This window comes from Talpa occidentalis, unplaced genomic scaffold (genome assembly GCF_014898055.3).
Source record: "Talpa occidentalis isolate TD23 unplaced genomic scaffold, MPIMG_talOcc4v2.1 talOcc4.14, whole genome shotgun sequence".
Taxonomy (NCBI): Eukaryota; Metazoa; Chordata; class Mammalia; order Eulipotyphla; family Talpidae; genus Talpa; species Talpa occidentalis.
Window position 1 is genome coordinate 55,560,945 of NW_023601433.1, and position 16,752 is coordinate 55,577,696.

At 38.0% G+C, this 16,752-nt stretch overlaps 1 protein-coding gene across 8 annotated transcripts in view; it reads left to right on the forward strand.

Annotated features, from left to right (window-relative positions):
- The window catches only part of TASOR2 (transcription activation suppressor family member 2), a 70,591-nt gene that overhangs the window by 12,116 nt on the left and 41,723 nt on the right, over positions 1-16,752 (forward strand). For 6 of the 8 annotated variants that reach the window (XM_054695063.1, XM_054695059.1, XM_054695062.1 and 3 more), the window contains exons 2-6: positions 5,590-5,723; positions 11,009-11,154; positions 11,442-11,537; positions 13,177-13,249; positions 16,173-16,264. In XM_054695063.1, coding sequence (XP_054551038.1) covers positions 5,590-5,723; positions 11,009-11,154; positions 11,442-11,537; positions 13,177-13,249; positions 16,173-16,264 — 541 coding nt within the window. Of the gene's footprint in view, positions 1-5,589; positions 5,724-11,008; positions 11,155-11,441; positions 11,538-13,176; positions 13,250-13,929; positions 13,996-16,172; positions 16,265-16,752 lie in introns of those variants that run through there. The other 2 variants (XM_037510552.2, XM_037510555.2) reach the window with 2 other exon arrangements.

The window sequence follows — 16,752 nt, forward strand, 5'->3', positions numbered from 1 at the left end:
GTTTTGGTGTCAAGGACTATGAGGACTTTACATTCTAATGGGGAAAGTAGAAAAAGTAAATTTACAAAATAATGGCAATATTATGAGTGCTTTAAAGAAAGCAGCTCTGCTTTGGGATGGTTAGAAAAGATACCTCTAAGGCAATACATTGATTTCATTAAAGGGAGAGAAGGAGCTAAGCCCTGGGCAGAACTGAGGAAAGCAGTCAGAAATAACAGCATGTGCCAAGGCCAGGGAAGAGAAAAGAACTGGAAACTGAAAGATCAGCTTGACTGGAACTTATTAGTAATTCAGGGGAAGGGAAGAATGAGATGTAAAAGGTAGCAGAGGCCGTATTTTACATGGCCATGGCAGGGAGAGTACAGTGTGTTTTGAGAAGCCATTGAATGTTTATTGAAACTTTAAGTGCTGTTGTGGGCATAGGGGATAGAGCATTGACAAGAAAAATTTCTTTGTATTCATGAAGCTAGTAATTGAGGTGGACAATCAAATAAGAAAAATATCAGGTATTGGTCACTGTTATGCAAAAAAGACTGTTAGGGGGAAAAGGATGTCCTAAAGCTAATTCCATACAGGCTTTGTAGACTCCACCCCCCCACTCCAGACCAAAGCCAAAAAACACTGGGAACTCCAAATCCCATCACCCCCAAAGGGAAGGTGGCTGGGACCTGAGGGTGGGGTTAAGCAGCCAGGTGTGGTATAAAAGGTTGCCCTATAACAAGACCATTTGTTAAATTGTGATTTGGATTCCTTTAAGACTATATGAACATATGCACACAGCATGCCTCTTGTAGAATATTTTTCCTTACTGTTAAATAAACAGCTTTCTTTTATTTGGAAGCATCTTAATTTGTTTTTTAGATTAAACATGGCAAGAACTATAGCATATAAAAGGTAAAAAGCACTGTGCAGTAACAAATTTACATGTTATAAGGCATCTTTTAGGGAAGAACTGTGTAGTGACTTCTTTTGAGTGTTTGACAATATGGCTTTCCTATCTCAACCCCACACCCCAGGAATCTAGCCCCTCTTTGCTTTTTCTTTGATCTATTAATATATTAAGTTCAATTTATTAATTTCTTATTAAATCACTTCTTGCATTCCTAGAAAAAACCTTAATTGATTTTTGTTATTTTAGTATCTTGATGGATTTTCTTTGTTAATGCACATGTAATAGGACCTTAGTGTCTATTAATAAGAGATCTATAGATTCCTTTTTTATATGCATTAGCTCTAAGATTTGGTAAAAAAAGAACTGGCCAACTCTATTTTTCCTTCTGAGTGTTAGAATAGATTAAATGTTATAAATATTTATTCTTTCATTCAGTTGCCAAATACATATTTATGAAACACCCACTATGCCAGTTATTGGTTGGATGGTAGGTAATCAAAGATCAAACAAGCGGAAATGGGCCCTATCTTCATAGGGCATGGTTTATTATGAAATAGAAGTGAAGTAATTATAGATAAGTAATTATAAATCATAAGTTCTCTGAAAGAAAAGAGCAGAGTGCTTTGAGATTGTGAAGATCTATTATACTTTAGTTTGTGCATTTTGTTTTTGAGTAAATGGTTATTGAGTATGTAGCACCAAAAGTTAATTGTTTTAAAATTAATCAAATATATATGGAAGATTTGATTTTTAACTAGGTTTATAGTAAATACCTAAGTAAGTAGCCACCATAGTAGGTGGTAATATTTCACAATTTTTAATTGAAGAATTTAAGACTTCGAGTACACACTTCTAGTTTAACATGTTCAGTCACTCTTCTGGAAATCCCACTATGATTATTCTAAAAGAATAAGAATATAAAGCCACAAAGATCAAGAGAATGAGAGGAGAGGTATAATCAATATTTGGGAAAGTAGAAAGGAGATGGGCAAGTAAGAAATAACTCAATGTATTAGAGAATGCTAAAAGTTGAAGAAAGGTAAAACCAATAAAAACCTGCTGATTTCCATTGCAGAGTTGGAGTTACCAAGTACTTCTCTAGACAGTAGTACAGACTATGGTGGAAATAGAAGGGTTGCTTGATGGTTTTTATGATGAATTTTGTTGCCTGGTTCCCCTTTCCTGCACCATACAACTACTTCAGACAACTGCTTGTCTTCACTCTGACAGACGACTGAGGGTTTACACTCAGAAGACATTAACTAGGCATAGAGGCTCTACGCATCTGAGATAGACAACTAAATGGAAAGGAAGATTAAGTGGAAGTTGACTTACTAAACAGTGAAACCCAGATCTGTCATCTGCATGGCTACCAGAGCTATTACTCAAACTGGTACCTCTTTAAATAAGATAATAAAGGATCCATTTCTGGGACTTGACCAACCCATGACAAAAAACTGATTTCACTTGATTAAATAGCTACATCACCAAATCACCCCTAAAGAGGGCTGCTGATCAAGAAACACTGTTCACATACCAAATTTCCTGCAGCTTTCAAGAGCTTACCATCATAAATGGATAGCCAGGTATCATTCATTTGGTGTGTCAGACCTGTACTTAGATTTTCTGCAGATAACAAGGGAAAATGCCTAAGATCAAACTATAATATCTTTAGAAAAGGAAAGATAATACATCCATGAGAAAAGAAAAGGTAGTTTTTTTTCAAAGAAATTGTTCAGAAAACAAGACAGAGCAGAAAATTTTTAAAAATCAATACAGGAAGGGCCTCCCCTGATGGCGTAGGCGGTTGAGCGAAGCGCTGTTAAGCTCTCTGCAGCCTCTGCAGCACCAGTTTAATCCCTGCTGGCCTTGGACCAACCCACATGGCAAGTAGACCTCTCCTGTTGCGCCCGCTGCTCCCCTCAGCAGTGTATTTCGTCAGTCTGCCTGTTCCGTTCCCCACTGTCTTTGGTGAATCCTCTCGCCCTCCCGCGCATCTGGCATGTACCCTGGTTTTTGTATAAATAAATAAATCTTTAAAAAAAATCAATACAGGAATTTGATAATAAAGATGAAGAAGTCTCCTGGGAGGTTTAGGAGAATAGGTTCACACCTAATCAGATGTCTGTCATCACACCACCCCCACCATTAAAATACTCATAGTCCTTTACTGTAGACCCTTGGGCTCCTTCATTTTTTCCCAACTCTCCCTCCCATATTTTTAGAGTTTGTTTTGGTTTAGTATTTTTCAGTTTCTTTTTTTTTTAATCCTTGTATTCCACATATTTGTGCAGTTGTGTGGTGCTTGTCTTTCTCCTGAGTTACTTAGCATAATCTCCAGTTCTATCCTTGTTGTCATAAAGGGCAAGCTCACCTTTTTATAACCAATTAATATTCTATTGCATATATATACCACATCAACATTTTTCTTTCCTGTTTGCTATCCTTTATTGAAGAATCCCACACCCTCATGGGACCCCAGCCACACCAGAAACCAGACCTGTCCCCCAAATATGGTAGGAGGCCTGAAGGGGGGGGGAATGACTCACGATCCCACCACATTGGAAACAGAAACCCACCATGGACAGACTGGGGCTGGGAGGAGAACTTAACCTCACTCTTGGTTCTCTCCCCTTTGCCCCCACTTTATTTATTTATTTGTTTGTTTGTTTGTTTATTTATTTATTTATGCAAGCACCGGGTTCTCACTTGGTTCTCTCCCCTTTGCCCCCACTTTATTTATTTATTTATTTATTTATTTATTTATTTATTTATTTATGCAAGCACCGGGTACAGCCAGAAGCGCCGGGAGGGTGAGAGAATTCACCAGAGCCAGGGCGGGGTGCAGAGCAGGCAGAAGGACTGAAGTACACTGCTGAGGGGAGCAGCGGGCGGCAGGAGAGGTCTGCGCACCATGTGGGACCCTCCTCCTGTGGCTGGGGAGCAGCCGGGATCGAACAACCCAGCGCTCAACCACTGCACCACCGGGGAGGCCCTGCCCCCACTTTAAAAGAAAGGCAAACACTGGCTATGTAGCACCTGAGCCCTTCACCCCACCCATAGCAGCTTTTGTGGGACCTCCCCCTCTGCAAGGGGTGGCCCCGAGGCAGCTTCTCATCACTCTTCCTTTACTTTGGTTTGCTCCTGGCAATTCCTTGCCCTTTTCCTTCCTTCATTCTGCCTTGCCTCCGCCTCTTGCCTAGTCACCCCCTCTTCTTCTATCACCTACGGACCTTCTCTCTCATCCCAGGTCCTCCCTGCCCCAGGGCTTCTGGGGAAGTGGTTTCTTGGGAGCCTTATTTCCTACCAGCAAGGGGTCCCACCAGGCCTTCTCTGCCTAAGACACAGGATTCACATGGCGGCCACACTCTCCTTGAGGTCAGGGTCTGAGCACTACCGTCTCATTCTTGGGGGAGTACTGTAATTTTTTTTAAGATTTATATATGCATATAAGAGCTGGGGTGTAGGCCAGAGGTATAGGGGTGAGAAGATTGACCAGAGACAACAGATGGATCTACTGAAATACACTGCTGAGGGGAGCAGTGGGCGAGATTGGAGAGGTCTGCTATGCTCTGTGAGTTAGCTCCCTGGCAGGTGATCCAACTCACATTGTAGTGGACAGCTTCATAGTGCTGAGACTTAACCCCTTGCGCCACCAGGGAGGCCTGGTATCTGAATTTTAAATTCAGGGAAAAAAAAAAATTGTGTAAGAAGGAAAATGACTACTCAGTTTGGCTCTCCCATAATTGATGTATAAAATTTAATGTATTGACTATAACAGAAACAGTGATATAACTGAGAGGATGGGAAGGGAAAGTGTGTTTTTAATGTGTGGGAGAAGGAGGGAAGTGTTTTTTATTGAAGGAATACTTTAGGTTTGTGAAAGTATTTAGGAACATGGAGTTATACCAGAAGATGAAACTAAAAGTTTAAAATGTAGTCACCTAAAAGGAATGGAAATAGACATCCTGGCAGGCTAGAAACAGGGGTTGATTAGCTGGTGCTATTTGACTTTCAAGTATCAGTGCTTCTATGAAGCTTTTCTTTGCGTAGAACTGTCTCAGTGAAACTGGTTGTTTATCCATTATGCACCAGCCAAATCCTGTTCTAGATTCTCCTACACATTTATAGTACTGGTTTCCTTTTATAGGTTTTTCTTTACTAGTCTAAGATCTCTTTCAAAGTACAACCTGTCTCATTTGTCTTAATAAATTCCATATTTAGATAAATAATAATCACCATTAAGTTTTGTTTAATGGTTGGATGAGCCATGTACTACTAATTTGGGAGTGGGAGGGAAATTTTATTTAACTGTGTTCTATTTGACTTTATTATTTCCAACCAGCAGAACTTGGATATGATTGTAAAATCTCTACTCTTCATTTTGGAAGATTATTTTTCCAATGAGGCAAAAGTGACTCCCATAATCATAATTCATTTCTATGAACAAAATTTCTAGAACTTAGGGAATATTGGAGGGAAAAGATTTCACATTAAATGTGTTGCTACTTATAGAGCAACACATATAGAGCAACTTGGAGTTAGTCCTCTAAGCCTGACGACCTGTCAAGAGATGTAAACAGTACAGAATTATACCTAATGCAGATTAGATACTGGGTAAACTTTTGTTTTTATAATAGATATGCCATAAAGAGAACTAACTATTGATTTTATGATTTTCTCTTTTTTCATTTTAGCATTTATGACATAAACAGAGAACAGGACTATGTCAAGAATTCTGGGGGTATACTTGGTGAAAATGAATTAAGACCACCCTCCCAGCTACATTCTCTCTTAGAGAAGACCAAGACAGGGTTCATATCAGAAAAGAGTGGGTATTAAACTAAATATTATAAGTTATTACTAATGAATCCAGGATAGAACATATGTAAGCACTTTTTAGAATTTTAATTTACATATGTAAGCACTTTTGAAAATATGTAATTTCCAATAGCTACAATTTTCTTATAGTCACTAGTCCAAAATTGATAGGTGATTAAGTTTTCAGATTGCATCATAAAAGGCATATGTCCAAGGGAAATTATCATTTTCCTCTATTTGCATTTCTTTGAAATTATGGGTCATTTTATTTGTTTTTGAATTGAAATGTGTTAAATAGAAGTAATCCATGCTTGTGTAAGAAAAACTAAATTGTAGTAATATGTATAAGGTAAAAAGTATAAATTCCCCTTTTATCTGCTTCCCAATCTCAGTATCCATTTGTTGGTGAAACACAACAATTTGACTTCCCATCTTTCTAGATCTTTTTCAGTACACTTTCAAACACTTAATTTTTTTTTTTTTGTTTATCACAATGACATTATACATGTTATTTACTCAGTAGTGTATAACATATATCTTTGTCAGTTTATACAAATTTACTTCATTTTTATTTCATAGTTTACAGATTTTTTTCCCCCTTGATGGCATTTTAAGTTGTCTCTAGTGTTTTTGTTGTTATATATAGATACTGGTGAATGCAACACCTTTCTATGTACATCCTGTGGACTTTTGCTAGTGTTTCTGAGATGTAGATTCCCAAAAATTAATAATTATTTGGTAGGCACACTACATTTGTTAGGTACTGCTAAATTTGTTCTCATGAAGTTGTAATTCTTTATCTGAAACTGGCAATTTTTAATCACTTAAAAGTAGAGGTATATTATAATTATAATATAATTATAGTATAATTATTATAAAATAATAATATATTTTATGATTAAATGATTAAGGAATGGTCTCTTCCTTCAACAACTGTCAAATGGCCTACTTAAACTTAAACTCCATAAGGTATACAATCATCAATAGTATTAACAGATGTAGATTGTAATCCATCTCTATATAGGGAACTTTAATGGCAGATACTTTTGGGTTCTGAATGTTTCCATCCTTGATTGGTGCTTTTACTTAATGCATGTGGTCATCAAAATCCTGGGATGATGTGGAAGTGCCTAGTTTTTGTTAGAATTATTGTGACACCTAAGTTGTTGGCATTAGTTCATCATATCTGCTTTCAGACTAGACATTTATAGAATGGAAAGCAGGTGCCTATGGCATAGCACTGGGAGTGGTTTGTAATTTTCTAATCCCTTTTATAAGGAGTTTAAAAGAGAAAGAAGTGCCTAAAACCAGATACTCAGAATGTCTGACAGATTTTTGAGAAAGGCAGGAACTTGATGCAGAGAATACAACTTGTGTCAAGCTTTACTTAACTTTTTTTTAAAAAAAGATTTATTTATGCATATAAGAACTGGGTTACAGGCTGGGGGCGGGGCGAGGTGAGAGGATTCATCAGAGACAGAATGGGTAACAGAATAGGCGGATCTACTGAAATACACTGCTGAGGGGAGCAGCGGGCAAGTCTGGAAAGGCCTGCTGCACCATGTGGGAGGCTCCGTGGCCAGGGATTGAATTTGTGCTGCAGTGGCTACTAATAGCTTCATAGGTTGCTTCTTAACCCCTTGGGCCACCAGGGAGGCCCTTTACTTAACTTTTAAAACTACATTTTAGCAGAGAAATGTGCCCAGAGCTGGTTGTGACAGGAAAGAATGTTAATTCAATTTCTAGAGCCATTTTGTAATTGAACTTAAATTTTCTCTTTAAGTTACTTCTTAGGGATTCTTTTTGGTTTCTTTGTAGAGTAGCCCTATGTTCATTGATAACTATGAATGTCTAAATGGACATTGCTCATCCAAGAAAACCCCAAAACATTCATATTAATTGGTACACTAGTTAGACTCTTAAATAAAAGTATATTACCTAATAACGGATAATTTCCACATAAAATCCTCATCCATCTCCTTATTAATAACTGTTCTGCATTCTAGAGAATATAATTGAGGTCATTTATTATGAAGTCACAAAAGAATAAAGATTTACTATGGTTTTCTATCAACCTCAACATGCTTTTCCTTCTGCTCACTATAAAATAATTGCTCTTATAAGTATATTGTTATTTGGAGAATGGTGACCTAAAGGGGAAGCATTTTTTATTTTATTTTTTATTTTTTTAAGATTTATTTTTATTTATTTATTTATACAAGCACTGGGTACAGTCAGAAGCGTGGGAGGGTGAGAGAATTCACCAGAGCCAGAGCGGGGAGCAGAGCAGGCAGAAGGGCCGAAGTACACTGCTGAGGGGAGCAGCGAGCGGCAGGAGAGGTCTGCGCGCCATGTGGGACCCTCCTCCGATGGCCAGGGAGCAGCCAGGGATTGAACCGGTGCCACAGAGGCTGCGGGCAGCTTCACAACCCAGCGCTCAACCGCTGCGCCACCGGGGAGGCCCAGGGGAAGCATTTTTAACCATAAATGTTTTGAAATACAAATATCACCAAATAGTCATTTCCTACTTCTTCCTCCTCCTCTTTTTTTTAAATTTTTTTTAAAGATTTATTTATTTATTTATACAAGCACTGGGTACAGTCAGAAGCCCGGGAGGATGAGGGAATTCACCAGAGCCAGAGGGGAGAGCAGAACAGGCAGACTGACGAGATACACTGCTGAGGGGAGCAGCGGGCGGCAGTGGAGGCCTGCACTGCATGTGGGACCCTCACCGGTTGGCCGGGGAATCGATTGACCAGGCGCTGCACAGGCTGCGGGCAGCTTCGCAACCCGGCGCTCAACCTCTACGCCACTGGGGAGGCCCCCTCCTCATTTGTTTTAAATCTTTACCTCAATAACAAAGTGTTCTCTAGCCATACGTATTTGGGAAACACTATGTTAAAGAAATTTTGTGGGGTTTTTTTTTGTACTGTTTCTCAGTTTTCGGGTTATTATTCATTGAAACTCAAAAATGGGGCTAAAATATAGTATATAATACTTTTAAAACTTAAAATCTATATTTACCTCTACTACACCTAAGAATTTTAAAAAGGTGATAAACATTCAATAGAATGTTCATTACCAAAAATCTAACACCTTTTATTTTTTTCCCTGTAAGTAACGTGTTCATCAAATTTTGAGCCTCAGAATATACTTAGACTTTTATATTTTCTTTAAAAAAATCTTAAATACAAGGTTTCCAAGTTTATGATTTTTTTTTTTAAGATTTATTTTTATTTATTTATACAAGCACTGGGTACAGTCAGAAGCGCGGGAGGGTGAGAGAATTCACCAGAGCCAGAGCAGGGAGCAGAGCAGGGAGAAGGACCGAAGCACACTGCTGGGGGGAGCAGCGGTTGGCAAGAGAGGTCTGCGCACCATGTGGGACCCTCCTCCGGTGGCCGGGGAGCAGGCGGGGATCGAACCGGCGCTGCAGAGGCAGCAGGCAGCTTTGCAATCCAGCATTCAACCGCTTTGCCACTGGGGAGGCCCCCAAGTTTATGATTTTTAAAGGAATACTAATTTGCAGTTGATATAGCAATGCAGCTTATTTGTAAGCTTAATTTGCATATGCATAGATTTCCCAGTTTGGGGAGGAGTTTAGTATTGAAGCAAAAAAAAAAAAAAAAGCTGCAATATCACTTTTCTTTTGCGTTTTGAATCCTTAGGCTATCCATATTTTTTATAGTACTGGCAGAAGTGATAGTGAAGGAGAAAGTGAAACCAAAAAATGAAAGTAAAACAAAAACATTTCACTTTTTTTCTTTCCTTCTTTGCACTTTATTATCTTTCAGTTTCAATTCGGGGAGTTTTTGTTTATAAAGCATTTAAAAATTATCTTGATAACTGAAGTACTAGGATTGTTTAGTCCAAATAAATTGTACTAGAAAGTTTTCATTTCTGTCATAGTTTCTTTTATATATAGATATATCTGTAAATATAATTTGTAAGTTAATTTTAATTGAAATGCTTTTTTTCTCATACCTTTGAATTTTAATGCAATTGACAGTCCTAATAAAAGTAGGAAGCCATATTAATGTGTTTATTTTATATGACAAGAATTTCTAATGTTATGTAAATTATTCCAGTTTCTTTATTATTTATAAATAACCCATTTGTAGCTCTTAAACTTTGTCAAAAGACCAAAGAGAGGATACAAATAGGAGCGATTAAATAAATCAAATGGTTTACATATTGTGAGAATACATTAAGGTCGCTTATTGCTAAAATGAAGATTTGTAAAAAAACTAAGTGGCACAAAAACTCAATGAAGTAAACTATAGGATGAAGTCAGTAATTCTCAGTTAGGAAACATGCCTCTCATGGGAATGGCAGAATCTCTGGGATAGCACAAGGGTATGGTTTGAAAAAAGCAGTTTACAAAAAAAGTAATAGTTTTATTCTTGTAAAATTTTAAAAAGGGGCCTCCCCAGTGGCGCAGCGGTTGAGCGCTGGGTTGCGAAGCTGCCCGCGGCCTCTGCGGCGCCGGTTTGATCCCTGGCTGCTCCCCGGCCACCGGAGGAGGGTCCCACATGGCGCATAGACCTCTCCTGCCGCCCGCTGCTCCCCTCAGCAGTGTACTTCGGTCCTTCTGCCTGCTCTGCTCCCCGCTCTGGCTCTGGTGAATTCTCGCACCCTCCCGCGCTTCTGACTGTACCCAGTGCATGTATAAACAAAATGAACAAACAAACAAAAAAATAAATAAATAACATGCCTCTATTTAAAAAAAAAAAAAAGTTAAAAAAAAATTTTAAAAAGGGTGATTTTATAATATAGCCCATCAGAGCTCATGCTCAATAGATTTGTCTTGGGCAGAGAGGAAACCTCAACTATAGGATCATTTCTAACCCTATATTTCAAATATAGAATGTGTTTGCTGGGTGTGCAATTGTAGCCCACTTAAAAGAAACCTACCAGACTTGAGCATTTGATGAGAAAATGTAAGGGTAAGTTTATCAAAAGTTTATCAAAATGAGAAACACAGTCTCTGGAATTGCTGACCAGCAATTTGAAACTACAGTTTTTCTGCTTTTGCAGACTGTCAGTACAAACAGCTTTAAACCAAAAGACATAGGGGATGTGGTAGGGTGTATTTTAATCTTGGTTTAATGTAATTCACTCTTGGTTGTTATTATTTTCTTCACATGAAAGGTCTTTTAAGTTAAAATAGTGCAGATATGATAGCCAAAACACATTGTAAGTGTCTTCGTTACAAAGGGAAGAACTGGATGAAACTTTTGACTCCCTCTTTCCATTATCTTAAACAGTTGCATTGTTTTTGTTTGTGTTTTACAGTTTTTGAGACAGTGTCCTTGAGTTCAGACTCTCTCTTCCAGAGGGCAGTTTCAATTCTCCATACTGCTTACTTGGACTCTGCATCTGAGCATGGCTTTCAGTACAGTCAAGTGACTTTGGTGAAAAATGACATTTTCTTAAATGAGGTGAGGTATTTGGTACACACGGTGTGTGCTAATTTTATTTTAGTTTTAAAACAAATAGACCCATTGTATTTGGTGTATAAGCCTGGTTCTCTTTAGTTGTCACTTTTCAGAGGGAATAAAAAAGTTTTGGAAAGTGTCACTTGGAAGGCAGGCAGTAATTATGTATTATAGGGAATCAAAAAATAATTTTATAAGTCTTAGTAGGAAGAATTCAGAATGCATTTTTGAAAATAATACTGCAAGGCAAACTAACATGTTGATCACATTTGGTTATTGTCTCTATACAGTACAAAACTTTTTACCAAGAAAAAAAGGCAAGTAACTATACTCAGGAAGAACTTCAAGAAACTTACGGGTTTCTTCTGTTTGAAACTGAAAATCAGGTAAGGGAATTTCATTGTAGAAAATTAATTTTGTGGTTTCAATGTACAAAATTAATGATAACTTTAATCTTAAATATTAATATTTCATTTCTGAGGGATTTATAAGACTGCCATTTCACCAGTCTCTTTTGTTGTGTAGCTCGTTGGCAGTGGCAGTGGCAGTGACAGTCAACCTAATAAGGGGAGAGATTTGATCTCTACAAATTTTCATTTGGTTGTCTTCAGTCATGCTGAGAATTGTATTAGTGCAGGATTTTAAAATATCAGTAAATGGGCCTCCCTGGTGGCACAAGGGGTTAAGCACTGTACTATGAAGCAATCCACAGCCTCTGCAGCACAAGTTCGATCCCTGCCCAGCCAGGGAGCAACCCACATGGCACAGCAGACCTTTCTTGTCTCACCCGCTGCTCCCCTCAGCAGTGTACTTCCGTCAATCTGCCTGTTCTGTTCCCCACTCTGTCTCTGGTGAATCCTCTCAACCCCCATATCTCTGGCCTGTGCCCCAGCTCTTCTATGCATAAATAAATAAATCTTTTTTTAAAAAAATAAAATATCGGTAATGCCTTTTAATGGAGTGCGTGCATATTTCTCCATTTTGGACCATTGCTTACATATATGCTGTGTTTTGTTTTGTTTTTTTTTAAGATTTATTTTTACTTATTTATGCATACAAGAACTGGAGTGTAGGCCAGAGCTGCAGGGGGGATGAGAGGATTCACCAGAGACAGAATGGGGAGCAGAACAAGCAGATCTACTGAAATACAGTGCTGAGGATAGCAGCGGGCAAGACAGAGGTCTGCCGTGCCATGTGGGTTAGCTCCCTGGCCAGAGATTGAACTCATGCTGCAGAGGCTGGTGATAGCTGGATAGTGCTGAGACTTAACCCCTTGTGCAACCAGGGAGGCCCCTGTTTACAGATATGCTTTATTTCTTATGGAGGTTTATCACACAAAGTTTTGGGAATAACATGAAGACTTTTAGCATTCTGATTACATGGAATTGATTCGTGCCTATCTTAGAAATTTTAATATTCTTATTGTTGCTTGTTACTAAATTGTGGGAGAAGGAAACTCCTGTGTGTATACATGTTTTCAAAGATGTGTGTGACTTTTTAGCTATAGGTTTTACAATAGCAAAAATCTGTTATTAAACTTAAAATAATTCAGAGGTAATATTTTGTTTGGGTTCATGTATTTTTAAGAATCAGGGTAGATTTGCTACAGAATAACATTATCATACAGCCTAAGTATTATATAGTACCAGAACAGTTTATTTACTTAATCATCTTCCAAATAAGATAGGCCCTGCATTCATACAAAATGAAAAGATATTTGGGAGTGAGACATTTTCAAATTTTGTGATTCCAGTGGAATAATTGAGAAAGAAATCTTCAAGAGAGGACTTACCTTGAGATTGTTTAATTTGGTTTTACTGAGGACATTTTTATTAAGTGAAATGGTAAAATTTCATGAAAAGCTTTGAACCATTGACTAAAGCATAATACCTTGCATATAAGCTTCTCTTGTGCCATGAATGCATACAGTGTAGAGATTCTATATTTATTTTGAAGATTATAGCTTATAATGTTATGTCTCCCCCAAGAGTGATATGATAAGCAAAGTAATGTCTTTCTTTTAAGGCAAAGTGGGTATGTCAGCGTGGACTCTGTGTTGGCAGTAGTGCGATTACCACTTTGGGTGATCCAGCGAAAGGTAAGACTGTAAGAAAAAGAATCTCTTGTTTACAAGAAGAAATGTGGTTAGTTAATTGTAAAATACCTATCTTAAAAATCTCTTTAGTGGGGCCTCCCCTGGTGGCGCAGTGGTTGAGCGCTGCAGCGCCGGTTTGATCCCCGGCCACTGGGTGAGGGTCCCACATGGTGCGCAGACCTCTCCTTGCTGCCCGCTGCTCCCCTCAGCAGTGTACTTTGGTCCTTCTGCCTGCTCTGCTCCCCGCTATGGCTCTGGTGAATTCTCTCAGCCTCCCGCGCTTCTGACTGTACCCAGTGTTTGTATAAATAAATAAATAAATCTTAAAAAAAAAAAAAAAGCTGTTCTTGTTTAAAAAAAAAATCTCTTTAGTGATAAATAATCTTTAGAATCAGTACTTTAAACATAAAAGTTAGCTCTGAATCTGAGTTAAGGTTTTCCAATAGGATTTATGTGATCGCAAAATGTTTTTGAACATTGGTTGGGCTAGAAAAGATACTGGAGGTATCTTTCGTTGTCACAAGATTAGTCATTTAGGGCTAATGAGTGTCTCTTCTAAACTATCATAATGGCAGTAGGAATAGAGAATAGATAGAACTTACCAAACGTGGCAACTATGGAATGTGAGGGGTGAGAGAAAGGAAATCATCAAATATAAGGTATTAAACTTAGATTACTGTGATATATTAACAGAAAAGAGACAGAAGAAAAGGGGATTGGTAGAGAAGTTGATGATTTAAGAGAAAAAGGTAATCATTCCCCACCTCCACAAACCTCACGCATTCTATGTTTTTCCTCTATGAATTTGCCTATTCCAGACATTCCATATAGATGGAATCATATGATCTTTTTTGACTAACTTCTTTTACTTAATCTTTTTGAAATTCATCTGTTATATCAGATACCAGTACTTCATTCTCTTTTTGATTGAATAATACTTCATTGTACGCTTATGCCACGTATTATTTATCCACTCTGCAGTTGGTGAACATTTGGTTGTTTCCACTTTCTGAATATTATGTATAATGCTGCTGTGGATAGTCATATACAAGTTTTTGTGTAGGATATATACCTAGAGGTGAAATTGCTGGGTCATATGGTAATTCTATGTAAAACAAACTAGTAAAAATATATTCAACACTTTTTTTAAGATTTTGTTTTTGTGTAGAACTGAAGTGTAGGCCTGAGAGTAAGATTTGAGAAGATTCACCAAAGATAGAGTGGTGAGCAGACCAGGTGGATTTACTGAAATACACTGCTAAGGGGAGCAGTGGGCAAGACGGAAAGGTCTGCTATGCCATATACGTTTTAGTAACCTGGCCGGGGATCGAACTCAGACGGTCATGGTGCTAACACTGAGATTTAACCCTTAGGCCACCAGGGAAGCCCTGTTTGTCTCAGCTTAAGGACATGAATGGGAATAAATTCATAACCCCAAGAGTACTTTACATAAAACCTTTTTTCACCCCCCATTTTATTCTCCCTCACCTCACTTCTTTTCATTATGACAAATGCTAACTTGTAGAAAAAATAGTATAGCATAATGTACCCATAACCTCAGTTTATAGATAATGTTTTGCATTATTCCCTTCATTTGATTAAAAAAGTTTTGTGTTTTTTTTTTAAGATTTATTTATTTATTTATACAAGTACTGGGTACAGTCAGAAGTGCGGGAGGGGAAGAGAATTCACCAGAGCCAGAGTGGGGAGCAGAGCAGGCAGACTGACGAAACATACTGCTGGGGGAGCAGCAGGCGGTGCAGGAGAGGTCTGCGCGCCATGTGGGACCCTCGCCAGCCAGGGATCAAACTGGCGCTGCAGAGGCTGCAGGCAGCTTCACAGCCCAGCACTCAACTGCTGCGCCACCAGGGAGGCCCTAAAAAAGATTTTTTTAGAGAATTTGAAAGTAAACTACAAGTAAACACCTCTGCTTACATCTCAAAACATAATATTTTTCTACATAATTACTTTAGACTTGATTACCATGGGCCTTTTCACTGAATGATTGCATAGAGAAAAAATAGACAAACTTAGAATTTTCCAAGAATTTATTTTTATCCCTTTTCAGTTATTGAACTCAATTAAAAAACTGATGGTCAAACAGATGGATTCTGTTTTGTCTTAGCTGTGATGTTTCCATATCTCTAGAATATCACAAATAGTGATTTTTTAAAAATGTACAGTTCAGTCAGAAGGAGAAAGATAAATACCGGATAGTGTCACTAATATGTGGAATATAAAGTAGCTAAATTAATAGATAAAGACAAGCGGAAAAACAAGCTCTTGATAGATACTACAGAATTTAGGTACCAAGCGGGGAGGGAGTGAGGAAGGAGAAAGAACAGAGAAGAAGGGAGGTATATAATGGTCTGTGGTGGAGTGTGGGCGAGCTGGTGGTGGATACACTATGGTGGTAATAACTGATGGGGTTACCCTGATGTTAACACAGCTAAAAATTAATTACTTTTGGGCCTCCCCGGTGGCGCAGCGGTTGAGCTGGGTTGCGAAGCTGCCCGCAGCCTCTGCGGCGCCGGTTTGATCCCCGGCTGCTCCCCGGCCTCCGGAGGAGGATCCCACATAGCGCGCAGACCTCTCCTGCCGCCCGCTGCTCCCCTCAGCAGTGTACTTCGGTCCTTCTGCCTGCTCTGCTCCCCGCTCTGGCTCTGGTGAATTCTCTCACCCTCTCCCGCTTCTGACTGTACCCAGTGCTTGTATGCATAAATAAACAAACAAATAAATCTAAAAAAAATTAATTACTTTTAAAATATTAAGAAAAAAATGAAAAAATGTACAATTCAATTTTTTACAAATGTTTACTTTGTCTTTTATAATCTTGTTGAGTCAATAGGTAGCCCTATGTATGAATTGTATATATGTAAACAATTTTTTTGAAGTCTAAATTATCCTATATTTCATTCTTTTATAGGTGTCTACATTTCTAAATACTCAGATTATCTTCATGCAAGACCATGGTATCATGGGAAGTCTGGCTATGTGGTTATTTTTAATCTAATTAAGGTAAAGCCTAATGTATGTCTATGTAATTTCCTTTTAGAAAATCAAAGTTATCAGTCTGTGATAATGTTCTTTACAGACCATTAGCTAAACATAGTCCTTGCTAAAGATAGCTGTACAAATTTAGGAAAAAATAGAAAAAATAATTGTTATTTTTGCTTTTCTTTATAAAAGGACAAAGTAAAATGCCTTTTTCTCACCACTGTCCTACAGTGCCACTTTTTAAACATTACATAACGCAAAGCTTGTAGTTCCTTGTAAAACAATGTGAACACACAGAAGATGAAGTTTGAAAGCAACCTCCAATGTCTGGTTTAAGTCAAAATAAACAAAATTATTTTTTTATCCATCAAATAGCTAGACTTGGTTCACAACTTCTTGTGACACCTGTAGTGATGAACCTCCAAGTTCTTAAATATCCTTAAATTGCGTAGTGTAAGTGAATCACACAATTAGATTTTCACCCAAACAGTAAGAAAATCTTGATTTTA